At 39.8% G+C, this 25,676-nt stretch overlaps 1 protein-coding gene across 1 annotated transcript in view; it reads left to right on the plus strand.

The window, feature by feature from the left end:
• Positions 1–8,013, plus strand: part of LOC120221369 (patched domain-containing protein 4) — a 56,519-nt gene extending 48,506 nt beyond the window's left edge. Inside the window, exon 2 of the mRNA XM_039218733.1 lies at positions 7,510–8,013. Within this exon, the coding sequence (XP_039074664.1) occupies positions 7,510–8,013 (504 nt within the window). The remainder of the gene's footprint in view (positions 1–7,509) is intronic.
• Positions 8,014–25,676: the final 17,663 nt, after the last annotated feature.

Raw genomic sequence — 25,676 nt, forward strand, 5'->3', positions numbered from 1 at the left:
CAGAAAGAGGAATGAGTGGCTGGGCCACCAAGGACAACCTTCCGTTACTCCCTCTCGCTACCAGCCTGTGTCCTCGGTGACTTGAGACTACTTCAGCAAAGCACTTTCTCCTAGAATGACCTGCAATAATGCAAAGAAAGCTCTTAAGACTCAGTTTTAAGACTCTGCCATGTGTGATAAGAAGCAGTATGCTAGTGTGAATTGTTAAACTTATTCTATATTCTGGTCGGCCGAAGTTCGTATTTCATTTCAACAACACAAGCCTGATTTTTTTTTAACCTTGCTATTTGAGAAATTAAAAAAGAAAATACACACTTGCACTACCCTAGCTTAGTACTATGATATAAGAAAATTAATTTGTTCTTTATTAGGACATTTTGATGTTTTAAAGTCATTTTTAAATGAGTTTTGATTCTGTTTTCTCTATTTTGTAATTTTGTTTTGTTGCTGTTGTTTATTTAAATCCAAGTTAGTTAACATATAGTGTAGTAATGGTTTGGGGCGAAATTTTGATTCTTTTTTCTTTAACACAATACGTTATAGGGACCTTCTTTCTCATTATTTGCCTGTTTCTACAAAACATGAGGAGGCTCTGGTGAGGAAATTCAAGATAGCTGATGATTTCATGTAATTGCAGTTTATCCTATATTATTTGATATCGAGAATAAAACAAAGGGATAGAAGTTTGGAAATAAATAGAGAAAATCTTATTTAAACAAACAAGCAAACAAAACAACAAACCTTACCATTTTGTTAGAAATATCACTGCTGCGTTGAGGGCCTGACTCTTGGTTTTGGCTTAGGTTGTGATCCTCGGGTCATGCGATTGGGCCCCATGTTCGGCTCCACACTTGAGTATGGAGCCTGCTTGAGATTCTCTCTCTCCTTCTGCCCCTCCCCTGCTCATGCTCTCTCTCTCTCTCTCTAAAATTAAAAATTAAAAAAAGAAGAAATATCACTCTCTACTGTACTTAGGAAGATTTTCTTTCCAACAATACAAGACAAAGAATAATCTAAAAGTTTCCAATATCCTTGCAGTGTCTACCTCATCAAAAATCAATGAAATCTGAAATGCAGTTGCCTTGGACAGAAGATCTGCAGCTAAATTATCTTGCAATTGCAGAAAGTATCTTGATGTCAATCTAGCACATATATTGAGCAGGTGTGACACTTACTCCCCTGTAATTTCAAAGTGTCACTGAGTAATTTTTTTCTCTGCACAATAGTTTATGACGTTAGTGTCTCTTTCTTCCCCTATCTCTTGAAGAATTTATTCTTTGATCTTGTCTCTGAGAGTTTTAATTTCCTTTTCCACTGTAGAGCTTTGGATTTGGTGGTAATTTTTAAGAGCTACTAAGTAGTAACTGTAAACTGAATAAGACCTAAAGAATCCAAGAGATATAATTTTTTCTGACATTACTGCTCCTGGAGAGAGAATAGGTTGTGATGCTCTGTGGCCATGAGGTAGCCTCATGACCTGTAAATGCATTGATTCACCTTGGAACAATTTGCCTACCACAGACTGCCTGGGCTGACTTTTTTTTTTTTTTTTTTTTTTCATGCTGCATCAAGAACCTGAAACACTGCAAGGACTTTCTAATGGAACTCCTTCCTTTAAAGTCACCCTTACTGCCTAAATCATCTGCCACAGTACAATGAGAAAGCACTCCAAGGAGTAAAGCATGCTGTTCCCTGCTTAAAACTCACAGTGGTTTCTTACTGCAGAACAGTTTACCCCAGGTCCCTAGTAAGGCTTTCCTGGCTCTCACTGAAAAGGCTCTGCTTTCCTCTCTGGCCTCAGACCTCATCCTTTCCTTCAGGTCCTTGAACACTTTGGCTGTCCTTTGCCCCCAGGCCATAGTGCATGCAAATCCTTTTTCCCAGTACTCACTAAGTCCCCCTCTCAGTTGACCATCTTACTCGACATGTTTGGTGTACACTAAAAATTGAAGAGGAAACATATTTTGGGGAAATGTTACACTAGAGTAAGAGGAATGAAAAAAAAAGGTTAAGTTTGTGTTTTTTGGGTTTTTTTTCCTGTACCAACCTACAATTTCTATATACACCTTTCTTCCTCTGAGGCCCTCCTCAGACACTTTGAGCTGTCTGTCTTCCTGTTCTTAATAAGATAGTCTCTATAACTATAAAGTATGGGGGCACCTGGGTGGCTCACTTGGTTGAGCCTTCGGCTTTGGCTCAGGTCATGATCTCATGGTTTGTGGGTTCGAGCCCCACATCGGTCTCTGTGCTGACAGCTCAGAGCCTGGAGCCTGTTTCAGATTCTGTGTCCCCCTCTCTCTCACCCCTCCCCCTCTTGTGCTGTGTCGCATGCTCTCTCTCTCTCAAAAATAAAAATAAACATTAAGAAAAAACAATAATGTATGATTAGTTATATATGCCTCAGGGTGAACTGAGTTAAATATTATGGGATGCTCATTATATACCAGGCTGTGTTCTAGGCACCGGGAAATTGTCAGTGAGCAAGATAGGAGAGGTAGCAGCTCTCAGCAAACTTCATTGCTAGTGGAGGAGCAATTAAATGATTAAATAAGATCACTTCAGATAGAAATCCTCTATAGGGAGAAGACAAAATATGAGTATCTCATAAAGTGTTGGCTAGGAAGGAGGTGTCTAGTTTAGAGCACATGGTTCAAATGGTCTCCTTAAAGGTAAAGCCTCCATGAGGAAGGAAGCCTGGCCATAGAAGAGTAGAGGAAGGCATTCCAGGCAGAGGGCATGGCAGGTGCAAAGGCCCTGTGGTGAAAATTAAGTTGATTTTTTTTTAATTCCTCAGGTGCCTTTTATTCTTTACATTGTTACTTTTTTTTTCTTAAATAGTTTATTGTCAAGTTGGTTTCCATATAACACCCAGTGCTCATCACAACAAATGCTCTTCCCTATGCCCATCACTCTCCTTCCCCTCTTCCCCACCCCCATCAGCCTTCAGTTAGTTCTCAGCATTCAAGAGTCTCTCATGGTTTCCCTCCCTCTCCCCAACTATTTTTCCCCTTCTTCTCCCCCATGGTCCTCCGTTAGCTTCCTCCTAATCCACCTATATGTGCAAACATATGGTATCTGTCCTTCTCTGCCTGACTTATTTCACTCAGCATAACACCCTCACGGTCCATCCATGTTGCTACACGTGGCCAGATGTCATTCTTTCTCATTGCCATGTAGTATTCCATTGTATAGATATACCACATCTTCTTGATCCATTCATCCGTGGATGGACACTTAGGGTCTTTCCATATTTTGGCTATTGTTGAGAGTGCTGCTATGAACATTGGGGGTGTGTTCGAAGAGTAGGAAGAAAGCCGGGAAGGCTGGAATAGAGTTCGTGGGGAGAAGAGTGGTGGCTGATAAGGTCTGAGGCTCAGCTGGCAATAGGACATGCAGGGCCTTGCAGACCTGGTAAGGAATTCTCATTTTCTTCCCAGTGCAAGTGGAGACAAGCAGAAGATTATAAGTGCATAAGCAGTGTGATCTCATTTAGAGTTGTGCACGTGGGCTCCGGCTTTACTGTGCAGAGATGGACTGAGGAAGAGCAGAAGTGGGCATAAGGATGTGAGTTAGGAACCTCAGTGCATCGCCTGTTAATGATGTCTGTTAAATTCAGCGAAACACTGAAACAGGAGAGCATTGAAAGTGATGTGTCACCATCTTGTCATATTTTTAAGGTTTATTTTCATGCAGACAATAAGTGTGATTTCTGTAGTTAAAGGAATTTTAGAATTTGTGTAAGAGATTTTACTGGGAAAGGAGAAAATTGAATCAACATGGGTGTTAAATGGTAGACAGTTGGTTTAGTGGTGAGTAAAATATTGGGAAAAGGGGGATCTACACAAAAAACAGGTTTTAATCATAAAGAGTAGTTAGTGGGAGGGCGCCTGGGTGGCTCTGTCGATTAAACATCAGACTTTGGCTCAGGTCATGATCTCTGGGTTAGTGAGTTCGAGTCCTGCATTGGTCTCTGTGCTGACAGCTCAAAGCCTGGAGCCTGTTTCAGATTCTGTGTCTCCCTCTCTCTCTGCCCTTCCCCTGCTCATGCTTTGTCTCTCTTTCTCTCCCAAAAACAAATAAATGTAAAAACAAATTAGAGCAATTAGTGGGGACAAGGAACCAAAGTGCCCTCCCTGCAATCAGCCCCATGGAATTCTAGAAAGTTCTGAATTTGGAATCAGATGTATTGCTTTGGAATCCTGGGTTCAACACTTTGACTAACAGGTCTGCCTTCACTGAGCCTCTATATTTTGCTCCTTTATTAAACAAAAATGTCCTACCTGGCGATTGGTGAGATTTTGTTATGCCATAAAAATAATTACTTCATGGCTCTATTATAATGATATCATATCTGGCATTCAGATCTAACTTTATAGGTAATATTTTCATAGGATAATAGAGCTGAAAATTATCTTCAACATTATGTAAACATTTACTCATATATTTATAACTGCTCATTTAGAGATGAGAAAATGGAAACCTACAAGGGGCAATGAACCAGCCAAGGGTTTCTGATCCAGTTAGCGCGAGACCCGTGCTTCAAGTCAGGTCTCTGGACTCCTGATAAGGCATTCTCGCCACTAACCCCCCGACTCCTTCCAGGTCCAGGGAAGTTCTGCCCAGAGGATAATTACAATACATGTTTTATTCATTCTTTGTTTCTCCTGCATAGAAGCACTGATGAACTGGTAAAGTTGGGAAACTGACCAACTCTTCTACCACCCCTTACAAAATAGTACAATTTTACCTTACAAAAATATATTCAGTATAGTTCTGAGAAATATTCGGATGACTTCTCAGGACCCTGTAGGATGATTGGGCCAATGGCTTGTACAAATTGTGGACCTTTTCAGCACAGCTTTCTGTTCAAGGACATCTAAGGACTTGTTTATTTTGTTCTGGTGCATGGAGTAGAACAAATTAAGAGAAATCTATTCTATTAGTTACATCCATTTAAATATAATGGGATGAAAGCATATCTTTTATGAAGTAATTTTTGTAAGAAATGGAAATTAGACAACTTCAAAAGGGGGGGTGAGCAGTTAGCCAAACTCAATAAAGGTCAGTTATTTAAAAATCTATATTTTGCCTTCTGTAGAATTTTGACTTTTGTCCAAGCACATTATCAGCGCCCTCTCTGATCCACTATAATCTCCAAATGAGGCCTGAGGGACGCATAAATCTTGGTTCCATGGCTCAAGATCCCTGAGAAATCTTTTTGATGACAAGAATGAGTAAAGACAGATGGAGCTGCACATTCTTAAATGAATAAATATAGCTTTTAAAATACTTTCTCTTTCAAATAATCAAAAGCACATGTCAACATCACAGGCAGGATCTCAAAGAAGCAGAAACAAGGGTGGAGCTAAAAATTATACCAAGCTTAAAACAAAAATAAACAAGCCTAATTGAGAGCAAGAGTGGGAATTCCTTAAAGAGTGGAAACCATATTCCAGGCTCTCAGTGCTGGGACAAGATGCCCACTTCTTCTTTGAAGCTTTCCTACTGTTTCACTTGCAGCTCATCAGGGAAGCCCACATTGTTTCCAAAGAGAGTGTTGGGAAACTCCAGCCGGAATTTCAGGGTTTTTTTTTTTTTTAAGTATACATATATATATACTTAAAAAAAAACTTATATATATATATATAAAAGACGGAAAATTTGCAAAGATACCTTGGAAGTGAGAGATTTACCAAGCAAAGGGTAAAAAAACCCCATCGAATCAAATTCTTATTTAGAAATATACCGTTCATTTAGAGTTGGTCAGGTTGTATTAAAAAGAAAAATTGCTTTTACTTACCATATAGGGGAAAAATGGGTACATGCAATGACTATGAAATTTCTTCCTCAATTCTTAATGATACCACTAACAGCATTTGCACTTGCTGTAAATTCCTCAAACTTGTTGTGTCCCCAACACACTCTCAAGTATTAGTGACTTTGGTACCTGTTAAAAATACAAATAGGAACAAGTATGCTGGATTTAGGTGTCTGACTAAATGAATCCATAATAACTGTTACAAGTGTCTGCTTGCATGTACAGTGCCTTGCAATTCTGTGATAACAATCACGGTTCGCAGACTGTTTGTTGCCCTTCTGCACTACCTTTCTAGAAAGAATTGTTTCCTGCTCTGACTCTAGGCTTTTCTAGCCTCATGAGATAAGTGTCTCAATGCAATGGAATTCTCCTTATGGCATTAATTTACCTTTGTGCCTGCATTTCACGTAGTACCTGCAGCACACTTTCAATGCCATGTTCCATGTAGCGATCTGCTATTGGGCTCAGTATTGCATCTGACAGCCATTGCCACTGAAGTAAATGACAGTTGTGGCAAAAAGAAGATTTAAATTTGGTGATGGCCATCAGGGATTTCTTTCTGAGTGTTAAGGCATGCTGGTTGACAATTACTGCTGTGAATTAAACAACTCCATATCTGCGGTGCCGGGGTGGCTCAATCGGTTAAGCATCTGACTCTTGATCTTGGCTCAGGTCTTGATCTCATAGTTCATGAGCTGGACCCCGCATAGGGCTCCACACTGACAGTGCTGAGCCTGTTGGGGATTCTCTGTGTCTCCCTCTCTTTCTGCCCCAGCCCCCACTCTCTATCTCTCAAAATAAATAAATACACTTAAAAAATAAGTAAATAAACAACTCAGTATCTACCTTACTTGTACCTTAAAGAGGAGTGATCACTTCTCGTATAAATATCCTAGTCCTGTGACCTTGTCTGCTCTACTTCATGCAAAACTCTAAAATCACAATGAATTTTGACAACCCCACCTAAAAACCTTCCTTTGGGGGGAGGGGTGTTGTCCATTGTGTTCTATGGGGGAAAGGTCAACCTATGACTGAGGTAGGTGTTTGGAAGGAACATCGTAATGAGTGAACAGGCTCTTTCCTCATATTTAGAAAACATTTCAACACTATTTTATTGATTGTCAAAACAAAACAAAGGGTATCTTCCATTTGTTGTGCAGTTCACAGTTGTACCCCCAGGACCCCCGGAGTATAGATGTTTGTAATGTTCATGCGTGTTTGTGTGTGTCGGTGTAGGTGTGCGTATTAACCCTGAAAAGCTTACCGTATACTTATTAAGTGAATTATTATTTCCATTTTGGAAATGTCATTAACTCATGCCATGCTTCACTTTTGGCTGAAACTGAATCCTAAGACTTGATCTTGCATAAAGGAGTTATGATAGACTGCTACAGACGGAAATGATGGGAATGGGGGTAGGGATGGGACGGATCATTTTCCTATGCATGTGGCGAGTCTTGTATAGCTTCATAATACTCTTTGCATCTTTCTAATCCTGATCATCTTGCATGGGATCCCATGACGCTCCAAAAGGTTCAATATAAAATACTAACATGCCACCCCACCCACATCAGCTCCGCGATTGCCCAAGCCTACCTCTGCCTTCATGTCCCTTCACTTAGAGTAAGAATCTGTGGCCTGGAATGTGCATCCCTCTGGTAACTTTAGTCTCTCCTTTTTCTGTTTTCAAGGATGGGAGGAACAGTTTTATTGGACACCAACTGGGCGGGGTAGTGGAAGTGCCAAACAGCAAGGACCAGCGGGTCAAGTCAGCCAGAGCCATTCAAATCACCTACTACCTCCAGACCTATGGCTCTGCTACCCAGGACCTCATAGGGGAGAAGTGGGAGAATGAGTTCTGTAAGCTTATGAGGAAGCTCCAGGAGGAGCACCAGGACCTCCAGCTCTACTCTTTAGCATCCTTTAGCCTCTGGAGAGACTTTCATAAGACCAGCATCCTGGCCAGGAGCAAGGTCCTGGTGAGCCTTGTGCTGATCCTGACCACAGCCACCCTCTCCAGCTCCATGAAGGACTGTTTGCGCAGCAAGCCCTTCCTGGGCCTCCTGGGGGTGCTCACCGTGTGCATCTCCATCATCACGGCAGCAGGGATCTTCTTCATCACCGATGGGAAGTACAACTCCACCCTGCTGGGAATCCCATTCTTCGCCATGGGTAACTATCCATCCTTGTGGTAATCGGATTCTTACCGATATGGGGCAAGGTAGTCTATTTCTTGAATTCTCAGGCAGAAATCTGTTTTGGCTTTGCACTGATGTGTCTGTGTGATGTGTAAAATCTTCCTTGGGGTGGTGTCTGTGTCACCTTACTGGGTCTTTCGGAAATTTTAGGCTGCCCAAGCCATCTTCCCATTTACATTGGGGAATTTTATGCTGTCAGATATTTTTAAATGACACAATATTGGAATTCTCTTTTCTGCTTCTTCAAAAATTATAGGTCAGGGATGATGGAGTACAGAGCTAAGGAAATCCAAAACTTCATCTGAAAAAACTTGTGGTTCATGTTCATGGGCATCTTCAGGTTGATGATGGTGAAGAGTGAATAGCATAGGATGAAAATTCGAAGAACCACTGATATGTTCTAATCTCAAAAAAAGTCTTCATTAATCTTTGTTTATTAATTCATTTCAAAGTTTTTTTCAGAAAACATACCCATTTAGTTACCTCCATATTAGCTAAACCTTCCTACCGCCGCTGAAAGATGTCTCCCCTAATTTCTTTCCTCTCTGGTAAAAATAATGAGCATCTCCAGTCAAGGTTATTCCTTCTTATAACTTTTCTCCCAGACATACATAAATGTCTCAAAAATGCTTTATGAGTGTGTGTGTGTGTGTGTGTGTGTGTGTGTTCTTACAAAAAAAGATCAAGTCTGGGAAGAAATGTGAGTGATGGCTTGGCAACAAGACTGATCAAATGTATCAGAAAAGCTGTGATAATGATAATATCTGTGGTACTACAAAAGGGTTATGTCAGATATGATATAATTCCCTACACACAGTGATTTGGAGAATGAGCTCTAATACTGGCGTCTACGTGGTGAACTGGCATGAACAGAAAAGTCTTCAGCTGTAAAGTAATTGCTTTTCACTCCTCATGTTAAAATCAGCTTTGAATCACAGTTTTATTATTAAATAAAAAACCCACAGTTATGTGGCCAAAAGGTCTTCTAGGTTACCAGGCCCTTTTTGTTTTCACTTTAACATTTTTTTAAAAATTTTTTTAATGTTTTATGTATTTCTGAGAGAGAGAGAGAGAGAGAGAGAGAGAGAGAGAGATAGCATGAGCAGGGGAGAGTCAGAAAGAGAGGAAGATACAGAATCTGAAGCAGGCTTCAGGCTCTGAGCTAGCTGTCAGCACAGAGCCCGACGTGGGGCTCAAACCCATGAACCATGAGATCATGACCTGAGCCAAAGTTGGACGCTTAACCAACTGAGCCACCCAGCTGCCCCTCACTTTAACATTTTTGAAAACACTGCAAAACAGGTTTTTACTGTAGGTGCCGGGATCAAACTTCTTTCTCTAGAAACCCAAGTTCATTGTGGCCCTAGTAAGTTAATTCTGGTAAGTAAGTCTCAGGTTATTCTTATATAAAATAAGGGTAATAATTGTATCCCTTTCAAATGATTGTAGAATGCACCTAAAGCTTAGTGCATACAGCAAAAGCTTTGTAAATGTCATCAAGCTTTAAGTGTACTGGGTTCAATGATAAATAGGGAACAGCCCTTAGCTTCAAGAAATTAAAAGTCATCCTGGATTTTGCGTATCATCTTTAAATGCTTGTTCATCATGTTAACAAAAGTGTTTTTCTTTTTCCCAAAACACTATATTAAAATTTGTTTTTGTACCAGTGATAAGGATGAGGCTAGATTTGAACCATTTAATACTTGTTATGCTTTTGGAGCTTAGTCTCTTGACTTGAAATAATATAAAATTCATAAGAATCATTCAGCATGATTCACAAATGCAACAGGGCTCATTCAAAATGGCACATTAGATACCTATCTAAGTAGGTAATGGAAAGATTTATCAGGAAAATTCTGTATCATGTAGATATATTCCATACAAATAAGGAGAAAAATTGTCTCCAGTGATGATAAATTGTAACATAGACTCTACGAAACCAAAGTGGTGTTTTCATTCCTTAAGGAAATAATAACATGTAAAGTTATAACCCTGAAGCAAATGCCCAGACCCTGAAACACACACTTTTCACACCTTTTTTTCTCACTCCATGATCTTTAAGATCACCACCCAACTCTGGACAGTGTAGGGGCAGACTCTAAGAAGCCTAGTGAATGGTTACTCCTCAGTATTCAAAGAATTCAGTCCTTAAAATATTCTGAAATAAACTTTTCTGGTATGTTCTGAAAACAACCACAAAAAACCTACCAATAAATACTTATTTCAGATATCTGTTCCGTCAAAGGGGAGTTTGTTGGTTGTGCTTTGTTTCGTTGTAAAATGACCCATAATAATAAAGATGCCAAGGCCAAGAACTAGTGAAATGAAAGGAATAACCCACAGGGCTAGGAAATCTGGGTTTCATCCTAGCCTTTTCACTAACTTTGTATGTTTTATTTAACTTTTCCCCAAGTCTTCATATATTAAGTGGAGAGTTTGGGCTTTTTAATCTCAAATTTTGAAGATCCTACAATATTCATTTCATTTTCTTCCTTTTTTTAAGTTTATTTATTTATTTTGAGAGAGACAGACAGACAGAGATCAGAGGAAGGACAGAGAGAGGGGGCAGAAAGAGAATCCCAAGCAGGCTCCACACTGTCAGAGTCAGCCCCAGTATGGGGCTCAGACTCACCAACTGTGAGACCATGGCCTGAGCCAAAATCAAGAGTCAGATGCTCAACAGACTGAGCCACCCAGGCACCCCTATATATTTCATTTTCAACTGAAGCTAAATCATTCCTTTAATCATCCATTAATGATGTCATGTATGGTATGTGTTATCCTCCAACCTCTAACCTCCATTTTCCTTTGTTGACTTCTAGTGTGTGTACATATGCATATGAGATGGAGAGAGAGAGACAGAGATAGAGATACAAGGAGAGAGGTTTTAGATAGAAAAATCACAACCTTGCATGCAGAGCACAACTCTAAAAAAGGTGATGAGGTCGAATGTGCTATTGAGCATCAATAAGTTGAGTTTGGCAGATATATATGTTCTAGTGGTACACATGGCATTGGTTGAAAGTGATCCTTTGATTGGTTACATTTTATATGGTATCAAGACTGCATAATCTAAAGTTAGTTGGGTGTAAGGCAAAGAAGCCCAACTCTTCTGGTTAACCTTTATTTCTATTACTATCTTCCCTTGAGGATTTATCTGAGGTAGTGAATATTCACTCCATTGTGCTGCAAGATTCAAACCATTTATGTTCATTATAGCCTACCCCTGAAGCTGAATATGTCACTTATGATGTTCTGCTCTTCAGCTGTCTTATTTCTCACCATGTATCTTCCTTCTAGACTGCATCTGCTGGTTCTTTTTTCTGATCATTTATCCACTTAATATCCCTGGTGCTATTTAAGTGGAACGTATACTGTACTTTTATATCCTGCCTTTTTTTTTAAGAGACAGAGAGAGAGCACGAACAAGGGGAGAGAGAGAGAGGGAAAGAGAGAGAGAGAGACAGAGAGAGAGAGAGAGAGAGAGAGAGAGAATCTTAACCAGGCTCCGTGCTCTACATGGATCCCAACAGGGGTTCAGTCCCACAAACCTGAGATCATGATCTGAGCCAAAATCGAGTCAGTCGCTCAACTGACGGAGCCACCCAGGCATTTCCTATCCTGTATTTTCTAAACCTGTACCAATTTTTACATTTTGTCCTGGTGTCTCCGTAAGTAAATTAGTGTGTTTCACATTGTATGTTACAGATTTAGGTTTAGAAAAGGAGATGATTATAGGCATATATATGATCTCTGGAAAAGATCTGAGAGTGAAATCCAGACTTCTAATATTTTCTTAAAAAACACCTACAATGACTTTGTTTAGCTCCAGCTTAACAACTTTTTTCTATGCAAACATAAAGCAATAAGAATGACACTAATTTAATTTATAACTCATTGTCAGCCCCTTTTTCCACTTCATTTGCTTTGTGTGAATGCATTTCCTCTTCTTGGAAGGAGAAATATGGGCTAATATTGCATATGGGTATGCATGGCTCCTTGCTGATCTTCTGTGGATAGTTGCCAAAGACATTAGTTGCCTTGGGTCACTGTTATTTTTGCTGCCTCTCCTGAATTTGTTTTATATGCCAGGAGTCTTACTTTAGTCATTTGTAGTTTTGACAAGAGCTGCTTGTGGCAGTGCTGAGAATAATTTAAAGAAATTCAACAGAGCTTGAAAAATAGGTAGTGAAGATAGTGAGTAATGATAATGGACACATGCGCATGACTTGTTTGGTTCAGGGGAGCCAGCAGTTCCATAACCAAGACTTTCATTCACCCTCTAAAACTGAGCTCCAAATTCTTGATTTATTAATTAATTCAAATATCAAAGCACCTACGATGTTCCAGGTATTCTTGGACTCTAGAGTAGAAGGCACTGAACAGAAGTGATCAAGTTGTTGTCCACGTAGATCTTACACTGTTGGCCTGCAAAGGGGAGGCGTCTGACAATAAACAAGTAAGATAAGTGCTATAAAGTACAAAAATAAAGCAGGATAAGGGATAAAGAGCATATATGGTAAGAGAAAGGCTTTCTAAGAAAAAAGAAAAGAAAGAGAGAAATAAAGAGAGAAAGAGAGAGAGAGAGAGAGAGAGAGAGAAAGAAGAAAGAAAGAAAGAAAGAAAGAAAGAAAGAAAGAAAGAAAGAAAGAAAGAAAGAAAGAAAGAAAGAAAGAAAGAAAGAAAGAAATTGAGGTAGAGACCTAAATGAAGTAAAGAAATATCCATGCAGCAACCTTAGAACAGTGTCTCTGACAAAGACTACTGTAAATGCAAAGCCATTATATGGACTTCTCTTGGTAAAGTTGAGGAAGAGCAAGAAAGGGAGTGTGGCTGGAGCAGAGTGGACAGCTGTCTATTATGAGATGGACCTAGGAAAATGGTAAAGTGCCAGATCATGTAGAGCATTGAGAATACTTTAGATGGAAAGCTAGCTGAAGCATTTTGAGACATTAGGATGTGACCAGACTTATGTTTTAAAGGCATCTTTGGCTACAGTGGATCAAGAATGGGTATATAGAGAGACTATGTAAGAGGTTATTACAAAAATTCATGGGATGTAATGGTGGTGACTTGAAATACCATGGGAGCAGGGACAGTAGCAAAAAGGGATTAGACCCAGGACATATATTTGAAAAGAGAATTGACAAGATTTGCTGCAGGATTGTATGTAGTATGTAAGAAAAAGAAGCGTCAAGGGTGACCCCAAGCTTTGAAGACTGAATAACTAATGGAAAGCATTTGCTATTCATTTCCATAGGGAGATTGTGGAAGGAATAAGTTGTAGAGGAAAATATCAAGAGTTAACTCTTCTATCTAGTAAGTTAGATATACCTAGTAATCAGCCAAGTGGGAAAAATGTGGGGTTACCTAGCTAAGACAGTATGTAGATCAGACTCAGAAGTAAATAAGTTGGACCTAGAAATATAAATTTTGGATTTATCATGGCATAGCTGATAATAAAAGCCATGAGATCTGATAAGATCAACCAGAAAGATAAATATAGATAGAAAATAGAAGTCTAAGATCTGAGCCCTGGAGCTTTCCAAATGCTTAGAGATTGGGAGGCTGAAGATAACTTAGAAAATGACATTAAGAAGGATCAGGCAGTGAGATGCAAGAGAATCAAAAGAGAATAGTGTCCCAACAGCTAAGTAAAAAAGGTGTTTCCTGAAAAAACTGTTTCAAAAGCTGCTAAGAAGTTGTGTCCAATGTGAGCTGAGAATTGGTCATTTGCTGTAACAATTTGAAGGTCATCCGTGACTTTGACAAGAATTGCTTTGGAGGAGTGCTGAGAGTAATTTAAAGGGGTAGAGCTCGGAGCATAAGGAGAGAAGACAGTGAGTAATGATAATTTTTGCAAGGAGTTTTACATTACAGAGAAACAATGATTGTACGCTAATTGGGATGTGCAGTACAGAAAGCTTCATAGTAAAGCAAAGATAGGAAGAAACTGCAGAAGCAATGTCATTGAGTAGGAGAGATGGGACTGGATTCAGAACACAACTAGAGTCATTGGCTTTATATAAGAGCACAGACAGCTCATCTACGGTTAAGAAAAGAGAAGGCAAAATATGTGGACAGATCCAGATAGATTGGTACATGTGGGGGTGGGAGTGTGTGGAAATTCTCTTCTGTGGCTTCAACTTTGTCAGTAAAATATGAAGCAAGTCATCAGCTGAGAATAAATTTGGGGAAGGAGGTGTTGAATTGAGGAAAGTGAAGAGATTTTGAAAGAGTTGCTTTGGAAATTGGAGAATAAATTAAAGGAAAAAAAAGTTAGGTGAACAGCTAAGAAGCCCAGGGACTCACTTGAAGTTCACATTTACGAATTTAAAAAAGAAATCAATTGGCATTATTGCTGAGTCAGTGCCCCACCTCCAGCCATATATAGCTGCTTGGGGGAGGAGCTGAGTAGGCAATGACATGAATTTCGAGGGAAAAAAAGAGGGTTTATAGTGTATGCAAAAGAGTGACTATAATGGCCGATCATGAAAATTTTACTAGTTAGGATCAGCTAAGCCATGTTGTGGTAACAAATAATGCCTTAAATTGAGTTGGATTAATGCAGCGAAGATTGATTTCTTGCTCAAGTGTGGGTCAGGAAGCTTTCTTTGGGAACTCTCCCTCCAGCAGAAATTCAGGGATCTGGGATGCCTCTGTCATGCAACACCTTGTCCTTTCCAAGTTTGTGGTCCCAGCTGTGTACACAGAAAAGAGACTAGTTAGAAAAATCACACCAACTTACAACTACATTGTACTAGATTTGATAGTTATTTCTCATCATGTTCTATTGGCCAGAACTAGACATATGGCCATAAGCTACTAAAGGAAGTAGGGAAAATGGAGGAGAGTAGATGGATTATTTAATGAATATCCACTGTCTCTCCCACATAAACTATGCCAAACAATAAGGGCAATGAGGATTTACTTCCCATCATCATCATAGTGGAAAACTGATAGGGTCAAAATAGTAGGATTTTTTTGTGAGGTCATAAAATTGTTTGAGGTTGGAGTCTATTCTGGTTACCTATTGCCATATAACAAATATCGCAAGACTTCATTGTATAAAACAACCGTTTTATTATGTTCATGGGTTCTGTGGGTCAGTAATTTGGACAGGGTACGGTGAGGTCAGTTTCTCCCACCTCTACAATGTCTAGAGCCTTGGCTGAGGGTCACTTGAACATCCAAGGGCTGGAACGACTGGGGCTAAAAAGAAAAAAAAACAAAATCACTTCTAAGATGCTTTCTTTGCTCACATGGCTGGTACCAAGTTTGGGATCTGGAGAAGAACCTCAGCTTAGAATTTTAAAAGTAGCATCTAAATGTGTCCTCTCCAGCATGGGGTTCTTATATGGTAATTTGGGCTCCAAGAAAAAGTACTGCAAAAGAGCAAGGCGAAACTGCTTGGCTGACCTAGAGACAGAAGTTACATAGCATCACATCAGCCATGTTTTGTTGACTGCATGCCATTCACAAAAGCTAGTTCAGGTTCAAGAGGAGGGCAGGGGGACTCTACCACTTCAGAGATTGGCAGCGAGTTGAGAGAGAGGAGGAGTCACATTGCAGAAGAACATGTGGAATGGGAGCTACTATTCTGGCCATATTCTGGCTACTATGCCACACAGTCATAATGTGAGTGAGCTGGAAAAGAAAGAGATGGATTCTAGAGATGCTTGGTATCAAGGTTTTGAGAAGAGATTATTACTAATGAAAATGACCATGATTTGATCATTTTGAGCTGGGGGGCAAACTTAGGATTGAAGACATTATAAGTCAAAAGACCTGAGTATCGAATGGATTTTCCCTGTGGAATTTGAAGTCATGAAAAGTTAGGAGAAGAGCTGTGATGGCCACTGACACATTGAGTGCCATGTTAAATCTTTAGCACATGAGAGAAACTGATCCTGAGGTCTGTAAATGAACACACACACACACACACACACACACACACACACATAATAACAGAATATTTTGCATGGTACATGGCCTACCTTCAGAGGAGTTGGTGTTTTTAAGGAAGACAAGCAACGTCTTTGACTTCCCATGGGGTGTAGGATAGCCCCTATAAAACTTTCAGGTCCAGTAGCACAGGAGGAGTAGGAGAACAAAGAGGCCTCCACTGGAGAGGGCCAGGAAAGCAGTGTACTCAGGGGATGGCCAGCTTCTTTTAGAGCAAGAAGCTAAAGGTTATATTTGGGGAAGAGATTGTGGAGGTAGGGAGTCTTGGTGATGACAGACTGAGTTTCAGAGGGAAGGGGGAAGGTGGGAAAGATGAGAAAATGGCCTGATTGGGGGATTGTACAGAACTGTATAGGAATGAAGAGTCCCTAGCAAAGATCTGGGAATCCTGGGCCTCTAGGATTGTTCTGTGAGGGAGGTGTATGACTTGATAGCCATACCAATGGTCCCACTGGACAGTCATTCTGTTATGTTGTTAAGTCAGATCATATCACTCACCTGATCAAAATTCTATAATAGCTTGCCATCTAAACCAAAGTTAATGGATACAAACATCTAGTGATTGCCAAAGGCCCAACAAGGCTGGCATCTGCTGTTCCTCTGACCTCAGGTTCAATCTGTCTCTCTCTCTACACCTGAAAAGCTCTTCCTCAAATACCTGCAGACTTGTTTCCTTACCTCCTGCAGCTTTGAATGCAAATGTCACCTTCTTAGTGGGGATATCCCTGGCCACTCTGTCCCAAACCATAGCACCTCGCCAGTGCATCTGGTCTCCCTCTCTGCTTCAGTTCTCCTTAGAGCTCATCATTACCTAATATACAATATGATTGATTTACCTTGGACTTGTTCATTGTCTGTCTCCCAGCAATGGAATATAAGCCCCCAAAGAATGTAAATTTTCATTGTTCCTTTTGCTGTTGTTTTCTAGTACTTCAAACAGTACTTGGCCTAGAATAGGCCTTCAGTAAATAAATGTGGAATTAATGAATGAATGGTCTCCCCGTGTTTCTCAAGTGGGTTATGATCTATTAGAGTCACTAGGTCAGTTTAGCATATCATGATCCACATTTATGTTTCACTTAAGGAGAAGAAAAGAAACTAGGAAGACATAGGAAATATCAGGAGGTGTTGCACCTAGTAAAGTATTATTGTATGAAATATGAAATTTTTAATGTTTATTTTTGAGACCCAGAGAGACAAAGCATGAGTGGGGGAGGGGCAGAGAGCGAGGGAGACACAGAATCCGAAGGGGCTCCAGGCTCTGAGCTGTTAGCACAGAGCCCAACATGGGGCTTGAACTCATGAACCACGAGATCATCACCTGAGCCAAAGTCAGATGGTCAACCAACTGTGCCACCCAGGTGCCCCTATTGTATCAGTACCTTAGTTTCAGTATATATATACCTATATACTGCATAATATATATATATGCATATATATATGCATAATCAAAATGGAAGATGTTTTTCATAATGGGGGCCACTGTCAACATTTTTAGAAAAACACTCTAAATGTTTATTTATTTTTGAGAGAGAGAGAGAGAGAGAAAGACAGAGCACAAGCGAAGGAGGAGCAAAGAGGGAGGGAGACACAGAATCTGAAGCAGACTCCAGGCTCTGAGCTGTCAACACGGAGTGTGACGTGGGACTCAAACTCGCAGATTGCAAGACCATGCCCTGAGCCGAAGTCAGCGCTTATAACTGACTGAACCACCCAGGTGCCCCTAAAAAAACACTCTAGAAACTTTGTTGCGCTAATCTCTTAAGCAGATCATGGTGATAAGTGAGGATTTATTGATGCGGAGGCAACTGGGAGAAATCATCAGAAACAGGTGTAGCTGCTTTTATTGGTTAGTTTTGCTGGAAGCGGGATCAGTACTTAGGAAGGGGAGGGTTTTGCCAGGGATTTAAGGTGTTACTTCCTGGGCACTGCTATTTTCCAAGACAAGAAAAAGCACAGTATTTAGCACATAATGAGCGCTCTGAGACTTGATGGTTGGCTGAAGTTTTTTAATGATTATGTTATGGTTTTGGAAATATTTCCCGGTAAGTTGCTTTTGCCACAGGGCCTGTTTTGCATGGGGTCATTAAGCCATCAAAGCCTCCACAAAATAACTCATTGCTGGGAGAGACAAGGCCTATTATTATGACATCAAGAATGTTCAATTGGAGCTCTTTCTCAGCCATATTAATTGCAGCCACCCTGCTTTTGGTAAGTAACTTTTACTTCCTTTGGGAAAAGGTTGGCCAATGATGTAAAAATATCCCCATGTTTATGGCTTAGGGGCCAGAAGACTTGAGAGTCCAGTTTAGTCCTACCTCGTATGGCCTCCCCTGTTTTCTCTTAAGTAACATGTGGAAGTTGGACTGATTGGTTTTAACATCCCTTCCACCTTCATTCTTTAATCAGTGAATCTTTTATTTGACACTTAGGCTATATGTCATCTTATTATCTGGATTGGGGGTTCGCTGCGGGCTAGAATGGGTCTACTTGGCATCTTTTCCAAAGTCTAATCTGAAATGCCCATAGTAGGCATTTTGCAAACATTGACCTATTGATGACTTTTGTGGCTGTTAACGTTCATAGAGGAAGCAAAGTCTGAACTTTTGGTTTTTAGTTTGTATATCTTAATGTCCCCTTTTGTTTTTCTGGGGGTTTTTGTTGTTTTTTTTTTTTCCAGTTCTGATTTTCTCATATTGATGTCCCTTCTTTGGTAGCTTTGAGATGAATTTTCTCGGACATAAGCTTCCAATAAGTTAAAACATTGTCTCACTATAGCTGGTTTTTGTAGACCTTGTAAAGGAGGTGGGAAGGGAACAGATTTTGGCATAACAAGTAAGAAGTTGAATTTTATGCCAAGCATTTCAGGTAGCGTTGAATAGCATGTACTTTTTATTGTATAGCACCGTCCAACATTAGTAATAATTATATCCTGACACCTTAAGATTCTGCATTTTCTTTGGAATCCACCTCCATCTTTTGCACTTTTTACTGCAAACAAGCTTCCTCCAGTGATGGGTGGAGTCTTGGAATGAGGAAGAGTACTGTTATATAACATAATTTTACTCAGGGTGAGAAGCATACGGACTCAGTTTGGTGGTACTGTTTATCTCAAGGGTAGCTGATGCTAGTTTAGACGTTTAAAATGGAAAGATTTGTAAATACACCTCATGTTGCTTAACCCACTCTGCTCTAGCTTTTTACCTCTTGAATCAGGTAGCAATCAGTCTTGAGTAATTAAGCAGATAGGGAAATGCAAAAGACATCAATTTATCAGCACATGGTAGAACTAGTACTATGTCAGGTACTGTCACTTCTCCAGCATGGACATCCAAAGCCTTCCTCAAATACATCTCTGCCACAATCAACCTTAACTTGCTCCCATTAACTGAAGTTGACTTGGCCGTCATGTCAAAATATTCCAAGAAACAATTTCCCTAATGCCCGAAAGCTGCAGTTACCAACAAGATTGGGATTTTCTGCAGTGCTGCTTCAGGGTAAATGCTGCAATTTAAACTCGAAACTTGAATGGTGGAAATGCATTAAGGCTTATGTCATTGCTTTTCTGAGGAAAAACACAGCCCCACCCAGGGAAAAAAATCATTTAAAAACTGGCCACTTTCTTAGATTCAATTCTTTTTCAAGCCAGTATTTTCATACCTAGTCATCTAACAAAAAAAGACAATTAGCAGAGAAAGATAAGATAATTCCTTTTTTTAAAAAATATTTTTATTTATTTCTAGGAGAGAGAGACAGCATGAGCAGGGGAGGGTCAGAGAGAGAGGGAGATACAGACTCTGAAATAGGCTCCAGGCTCTGAGCTGGCAGTCAGCACAGAGCCCAAAACGGGGCTAGAACCCAAGAACCAAGAGATCATGACCTAAGCGAAAGTCGGACGCTTAACCGACTAAGCCACCCAGGCGCCCCATATAAGATAATTCCTATGTTGATTTGAGGATGCTAGTGGTGAGCCTTAGGTTTCTAAGAATTGAAGAATCCTTATGCATTGATTCCCACTGGCCTTCCTGGAACACTATAATTTATGTACACGTCAAATATATGTGTCATAGTGGTTGATTTCTTTTGTAATGATAGAGCAATGCCTTCATCCAGACCAAGGCAAAACTGTTATTTGAGCTTCATGTTATAGATCCTCCTGTATATCTTTAGAGAAATTATAATGCTGAGTTTGAATTTAATATAAACAAGATGCTGCTATTTTTTCTACTGCTTCCTGACTTAGCCTAAATGGAATAAGACTATTTATGTCCTGGCCAGTGATATTTCCCATAATTGTTTACATCCTAAATGAAATATTTTTTAATGTTTATTTCTTTATTTTGAGTGAGAGAGATAGAGAGAGTGAGTGGGGGGAGAGGCAGAGAGAGAATCCCAAACAGGCTCCATGCTATCAGGACAGAGCCCAACGTGGGGTTCTATCCCACCAACTGAGATCATGACCTGAGCAGAAATTAAGAGTCAGCCACTTAACCAACTGAGCCACCTAGATGCCTCCATCCTAAATTAAATATTGTATTCAATAACATAAATCACTAAAGTATTAGTTAAGCATATTTACTAATGGTACTTGAGGAGACATAATAAAAAGTAATAATAGTCAATGCACACCAAATAATGAAGAAAAGGAGACAATTTTGTTGGAACAAAGTGGGTGTAAGAAAAGGTTTGTCAACCTTAAAAAGAAAAACTACCATTTATCTTATCAGCAAAGGATGGGTTTATTGAGGAATAAAAGAGAATTGTAATCCCGGACAAACAACCTGTGGCAAAACCCTAGATAAACCCTGGAAACAGAGGAATGGTATGCTTCTTAAGGAGAAAATTATAATTTGGGAAGTCTATTATAAACGACAGTCCATTGGAGTAAACTAGGAGTTGAAAGCCTGGTGACTTTTCTTTGGCTTAGCTATGGCAGAGGGGCGGATAAGGAAAGCATTTCTTTCTTTAGCAGGGATAGTAAAGTAGTGTCCATGTGCAAGGTCAAGTCTACCTCTTCCTCTTGGATCTGCAATTGACTAAGAGTGGCAAGGTTTGGGAGCTCTCCCTGCCAAAACCTTCTGACTCCATTTTAGTGGGTTTTCCATTACTAATTTTCACAGGTTAAGAAAAGGGAGGTAGGAGAAATAGGTTAGATGGCTCATTTCATTGAATGAAAACTAATGGAGATCACCCATCCACACAAAATAAAGACTACTAGGGGCGCTTGGGTGGCTCAGTCGGGTAAGCGTCCGACTGCAGCTTAGGTCATGATCTCACGGTTCGTGGGTTCGAGCCCCCCGTCGGGGTCTGTGCTGAAAGCTCAGAGCCTGGAGCTTGTCTTCGAATTCTGTGTTTCCCTCTCTCTCTGACCCTCCCCTGCTCACGCTGTCTCTCTCTCTCTCAGAAATAAACAAAACATTAAAAAAATATTTTAAAAAAATAAAAAAAATAAAGACTACTAAAAGGCACCTAACTTGTAGATTTTGGGGGGTGACTGTGATGACTAAAACAAGGACTCATTATAGTACTAAACAGTAAGTTAATGGATTCACTCTATAATTCTGTCCCCTTTCCCTTCCTTTCTACTGTGTTGGTCAAGGGTCAGGGCAACTTTATATACTTTATTGTGTTGGCACAATGTTTCAGAAATAATAAGTACTAAATAATTATTTCTTGAATGAATGACTTTAATTCACTAGCTAAAGGCAAAGTGTAAGGTTTTTGTTTTTGTTTTTTTTTTTTTTAGAAATGGATATCTCTGTATGAAATTCTATCTGTTCTTTAAAAATTTTTGGAGTAATGATCCTTAAACAGAGTCATTGAAAATGCTTATGTAATAAGGGGATTTTGGATCCCCAAATACAAGAGTTTAGTCTAAATGTTTTATTATTTGTTTGGGTGCTTACTGCAGCTTAAAAGTATTCCTATAGCCATTTTATCATAAAGATGACTTCCTTATTTTCCCACAGATAAATGGGCAGCTGTTTCTATTAAATAAGGAAATAAAGTCACCAGAACTATTCTCAAGTGTGTTATGAAGCCAAGATCAGAACCTGTAATGTTTTTTTCTCCCAGATAATCCTTGAGTCTGTTGGCTGTTCCCATACTGAGTCCCAGGGACTCCTTGGAAAGAACTGAGCCAGCAGATTTGCTGGCTATTCCTCTCTGCTTCTGCCCATGAATTTCACTCTTATATTTTTACATGACAAGTTACCATAAAGATTTAGTTTGAGGAGAAATTCCTGTGGATCAAAAAACAAACCAACAAATGTTTGAAAACTGCCAGTTCTCTCCCATTCTCCTCCTTCACAACATAATGGAAGGCAAAAACTAAACTTGAGATGAACTAAATTTATTTTACAGCCTGGGTGGCTGTGCTTTGATCAACTGTTCTATCTACATACTTGCTGTAGTTATTTTATTGAAATATTTCTAGAATTGTGATTTCTAGTGAAGACTAACATTCTCTCCTGTAGACAAATTAACCTATTTTTAAGATAAAGAAAATCCAAAGAGATGGAGATAATGAGATTGCATGGTTGCCAGAGGAAACTGAGCAAGTGCCAAGAGAGTCCAAAGGGTAGAATATTTGTAATTTTGCTTATATCCTGAGGTTAGACTCTCTGTCAAAAAATTGTACTGTAAAGGCATGGTGGGCAAACTAGACTCTCAAAGAAAGGATCTCATTTACTAAGTTGAAAAGAGATAATATTAGCCAAAATGTCTATTCTGGTAACCTTTCTAAAAAGTGGTCTACATATGTCCCCTAACAAAGCTTTCTTAAGATATATAAAAAAGACCAATTATTACCCAGAATGCTTTGTGATGAGCATAAACTAAAAAACAATGGTATCTGATAAATTTGAATGCTGCCCAATCACCTACTCTTTCCTTCCAGATTTGGTGTCTTTCTTGCCTGGAAAGTTTTATGTACATGATACAGATACATTGTGAGACCTTATCATTCTAGGCTGGCTATCTCCTTTGGTTGATAAGCTTTATCTATACAATAACTCAATATCACTGACTATGTTAGTAAATGCACTAAGTTAATAGTGTTTCTGTTGGGACTAGAAGACATTCTTTCTCCTTAGATTATTTATTGATCAGACAAGTTTAATCCTCAGAGAGTCACCATCTTTTTATGTTTTCCAAGTATTTGAGGTTTATCACTTCTGTTTCCCGTGGGAACTTCCTATAATATTTTTCTTTTGGGTTGTGTTATTTATTCCAGTCTGTTTATCCCTTTGCCCATTCTGCTAATTTTCCTACTCTTATCTTGAAAGAAGAAAACCCTAAAGCAGGAGCACATTATGTGAGAATTTCTTTATTCCCCCATCCTACCCAAATGTCACTACCAATATACCATCTACTTGCTTAGCTCAGCACTGCTGTATTTCTAGAGTGGTCTGGTCAAGGGAGGAATGTTTGTCTACAGAAGCCCATGGGTTTAGTCTCTATGAACTTCTAATTCCAATCTCCTTCACATTGTTTGCTCTGACCAAAATGAAACTGCTCTATGTCCAAACACACAAGGCTATTTCCTGTCTCATGCTCTTCTTTTCTACCAACATTTCTCTCTATATCTCCTGTGTTCTGAATTCAAGGCTTAAATATCTCTTGCTCTATGACATTTTTACTGACTTCCAAACCCAAGAATAACTGGTTTCCTTTTTTCCCTTCTCTGTACCCTTGTTTACATGCCTATCTTCAATTCTATACTCAACTGCAAAGCCTTCATTAGAAAAGGTCAGCTTCTGGGTGCCTGGGTGACTCAGTCAGTTAAATGTCTGACTCTCGATTTTGGCTCACGTCACGGTCTCACGGTTCACAAATTCAAGCTCCTCATTGGGCTCTGTGCTGATGGTGCAGAATCTGCTTGGGATTCTCTTTTCTGTCTCTCTCTCTCTCCTTCTCTGCCCCTTCTCTGTGCACATGCACAGCTGTCCTCTCTCTCTCTCAAAATAAATAAATGAACTTAAAGAGAGAAAGGATCTGAGGTGCCTGGGGGGCTCAGTCATTTTAGTGTCTGACTTTAGCTCAGGTCATGATCTCATAGTTCATGGGTTCGAGCCCAATATCGGGCTCTGTGCTGACAGCTCAGAGCCTGGATCCTGCTTCAGATTCTGTGTCTTCCTCTCTCTGCCCCTCCCCCACTTGTGCTCTGCCTCTCTCTCTCTCAAAAATAAATAAACATTAAGGGGCGCCTGGGTGGCTTAGTCGGTTAAGCGTCCGACTTTTGCTTAGGTCATGATCTCGCAGTTTGTGGGTTTGAGCCCCACATTGGGCTCTGTGCTGACTGCCAGCTCAGAGCCTGGAGCCTGTTTCAGTCTGTGACTCCCTCTCTCTCTGACCCTCCCCTGCTCACGCTGTCTCTCTCTCTCTCCTAGAAATAAATAAAACATTAAAAAAAAATAAACATTAAAAATATTTTTTTAGGATCAACTTACTATGTTTTTTATCTTCAGCAACTAGTAATGGACCTAGCACAATATAAGAAGTTTAAAATTATTTTCGACTGACTCAGTGAAGGCCAGCTCTGCCATATTGGCCCACTGTATATACCTGGCCACCACCCTGGGTTCCTCACATAGCACTTGTGCTGGTTACTCTCTGTTTTCCCTTCTCATCATCACCAACACATTTTCTTCTCTATCCTTCTCTTCTTTGATCTTTGTTCTAGAAGGCAGATTTTTACTGATTGCTTCACCAAGGCTCCCGTGGCCTCTTGCTTTGTGTTGAGTTTGGCCAGTAAAAGACACCACCAAGAGATAGTAGGGAAGAAAGAGAAAGAGATCAAGGTCTTTCTTGCTCCTTCCCTCTCTGCTTTGACAGTATTTCTCTGATGACTTCACCCTCTGACAGGCAGCCACTCCATATCTACAACTGTTACTAGACCCTTTATTCCTGTAGACTTAAAAGTAATAACAACTTCCTGCTCTTGATAGTTTCTAGATATCTCAACATTCCTCATTTTTGACTCTGCCCATATGTTTGTAAGTCTCTCATTTAAGGTTTTTGTATTTATACTGTCTAAAGGATTGCTATGTTCTTCCAAGCCTCTCAGTTTCTTGCTAGATATCTTACAGCCATCCAATATCTTGCTGGATCTGAAGTCCTGCCCCAAAGTTCATCTGCTCGCCTTAATTTGCTGGCTAACTCTTGCCAACAAACCTTCTCCTTCAAGGGTACTGGATTTTACCCTCTACCAACCAATTCCTGACCATCGGTGGACCTAGGAGCAGCCTGCATTGCCCACCTGAACTTGATTATCAGCAGACATCTAGGCATCTGCCCTATCTGGCTGGCCATTTTGGGCATCTTAAGCTCAAATTTCCTTTGGACAGTGAGTGTGCACTGTATCTCCATTTAGAGGCCAGTCTTGTGTCAGGATTCCCTTCTCCCACTTTTATAATTCCTGTACTTGCTTTCTCCAACAAGTTGAAGCCTTGAGGCATACAAGCTTCCCATGCAGATTTATTTTTATATCTTTCATGGCTCTTTTGATATGTCTTTTTTGAGAAAGACCCTAAAGAACAATTTTCAAACATGCATGTTTTTACCATCACCCTTGGTAAAACTTGGGGCTGGCATTAATAGAGGCTTTGCCCTCTATGAAGTGAGAATGCGAAATTATTTCATTGGAGAATTCCATATCACTTTAATCATTTTTAGGTCATGGTGGCTATTTTCTT

The sequence above is a fragment of the Hyaena hyaena genome, unplaced genomic scaffold, assembly GCF_003009895.1.
Source record: "Hyaena hyaena isolate Hyena2069 unplaced genomic scaffold, ASM300989v1 scaffold_776, whole genome shotgun sequence".
In the NCBI taxonomy this organism is placed as follows: Eukaryota; Metazoa; Chordata; class Mammalia; order Carnivora; family Hyaenidae; genus Hyaena; species Hyaena hyaena.